At 41.6% G+C, this 2,500-nt stretch overlaps 1 protein-coding gene across 1 annotated transcript; it reads right to left on the bottom strand.

Moving 5' to 3' along the window:
- Nucleotides 1-1,939: 1,939 nt before the first annotated feature.
- LOC143024401 (uncharacterized) lies at nucleotides 1,940-2,494 on the bottom strand. The gene has a single exon (XM_076183201.1). The coding sequence runs from the start codon at nucleotides 2,492-2,494 to the stop codon at nucleotides 1,940-1,942; it is 555 nt and encodes a 184-aa protein (XP_076039316.1).
- Between the last annotated feature and the right edge of the window lie 6 nt (nucleotides 2,495-2,500).

Here is a 2,500-nt window from a genome sequence, read left to right on the forward strand (position 1 = left end):
CCAGCAAGAGTAGCTCTCCCTTCAACGTCCGCAAGACCCTCCGCCAACTCGCCGTGAGTCAGTTCCTTTAGGCCAAGAACCCTAGCCAGTATCGCCAGACATCAGAAGACGAACCAGAGCCTGCTTCCATCACCCAAGATCACAGAAAGAACCCAGCAGCCAATCAGATTCTAGCATTCTATATGGGCTGGGCCAGCTGAACCGTGGAGCAGCTAGAGTTTCTTCTCACTGCCCGGGCTCAGAGGAAGTATCCACCGGGCCAATCAAAGCCCAGCATTCAAACCGTGCCGAGTTGGTTAAGCCGTAGGCCTCCTATATAAGGCCTCCGCCTAGCCGCCACCTTCACTTTTCGCTTCCTTTCTAACTTTCTCTTATATTACATCTTCTCATTTCAGTTTACCTCCCACTAAAGATTTTTCCGATTTTCAACCATTCTCTACTAATACGCCTCCTACCATTTTCTCAACTTTTGGTGATTTTAATCCCAGGCATCGGCGCCGCCGTCTAAGTTTCCTGCCCATTTCTCCCGAGCCACGATCATAGACCGCCCCTAATCGCTCACGAAAAAACGCATTTTGGCAATAGCCCTCTTTTATACACTACTATCTTTTAATTTTCTTACAGACATTCTTCCCCTCCCACAAAAACCGATCCCGCGCGAGCGGGTGGTCTTACCTAGTTAGTCCACTAGTCTACTTCTCACCAGCCCTCCCAAACAGCAGACCATCTCTACAGTCAGTGAAGTCCTCTCACCCTGAAGAAACCTTTTAGTAAGAATAAAAAAAGGAGTTTTTGATGTTATTGTCAACAATTTTTACATGCTGTTACATATTTTACAATAGTAGTTATCAGCAGTCTACAGTGAATTTCCTTTTCCGAGTACTATGGATGTTTTCGTCCAAAAGTTGAACGAGGATGATAAGAAGTTCTTAAACTCAAGAAATTACAACTCAAGATAGTTAAACTTATTAGCGCAGTTGATATTCACTAAAATTGTCTCCGAGAGAACCTGTGCCCTAGAAACACACACACACACACACACACACACACACACACACACACACACACACACACACACACACACACACACACACACACACACACACACACACACACACACACACACACACACGCACACACACACACACACACACATATATATATATATATATATGTATATATATACATATATACATATACCTGTGTGTATATATATATATATATGTATGTATATATATACATATATATATATATGTGTGTGTGTATATATATATATATATATATATATATATATATATTTCGTTAAATGTGATGGATTGCTCTGTATTAATCAATTTTTTAAGGTATTTCCTTTACACCTTAGAAAGGTCTTAATACAGGGTGCGGCAGAAATATCTCCCACATTTTAAAGGTTGGCAAAAGGAATAAAATGAACGTTTATGAAAACTCAATTATATTGTTGTTTAAACAAAGAGTTGGAGTTTTTATTCATTTGGTTTTAAAAAGTACATACTCTAAATGGTGACCTCTATCCTCTATACACTGTTGAAGACGATTTCTGAATTTCTCCATAACTCGAATAGTCATCTCAGGCTGTATTTTTGCAATCTCTAGACGAATAGCATTCTTTAATTCTTCAATTGTACCCGGTCGATGTTTGTAGACCTTAGCTTTCAAGTAACCCCAGAGAAAAAAATCGCAAGGGCTGAGATCGGGCGAGCGTGCTGGCCATTGAATGTCACCGCGTAAGGAAATCAAACGTCCAGGAAACATTTCTCTCAGAGCTTCCATTGTTCTTCTTGCTGTGTGTGCTGTGGCTCCATACTGTAGACACCACACATTCTGTTTGTGAAGGTCGTTTACTTTTGGTTCCAGAAATGTCTGCAACATCTCCACATATCGGCCAGGTGTGGTTTCTCTCCTCAAAAAAATAAGGACCCTATACACCTAATGTCGAAACTGCGCACCATGCAGTCACTCTTTCACTGGGTAGAGGTCTTTCATGTCTGGGGTTATTTTCAGCCCAATAACGAAAATTTTGCTTATTCACACAGCCTGAGAGATGAAAGTGAGCTTCATCAGTTGTGAGGAGAACATCATTTACAGGAACATTTTGAAGGACATCGGTACAACATGACATGGAATCTTCCAAGTCGCTCTCGTGCAGTTTCTGAGCAATCATTAATTTGTATGGATGGAACTGCATATCAGTGTGTAGAATTCTTCTGACTGTTCGATCAGACAATCCCAAGGCCGAAGCATGTTTGCGAGCTGAACGTGTAGGAGACTGAGTAACAGAAAGTCTCACAGCTTGAACACTGTCTGGCGTTCGAGCGCTTCGTGGCCTTCCAGGTGGTTTTCTTTTAAGTGCCGAACCTGTAGCTCTGAAATTTGCGACCCATAGCTGTACTGATTTTCTATCTGGAACAGCATCATGCCATCCTAACTTGTAATGAGCTCGGAAAGCTCTGTGTTGCAATTGCAGATTCACCATTCTTCA

The sequence above is a fragment of the Oratosquilla oratoria genome, chromosome 4 (genome assembly GCF_046742065.1).
Source record: "Oratosquilla oratoria isolate Oo_2021 chromosome 4, ASM4674206v1, whole genome shotgun sequence".
In the NCBI taxonomy this organism is placed as follows: domain Eukaryota; kingdom Metazoa; phylum Arthropoda; class Malacostraca; order Stomatopoda; family Squillidae; genus Oratosquilla; species Oratosquilla oratoria.

Excerpts from the sequence above, each read along its gene's own strand:
- LOC143024401 (XM_076183201.1), bottom strand. The coding sequence starts at position 2,494 with ATGGTGAATCTGCAATTGCAACACAGAGCTTTCCGAGCTCATTACAAG.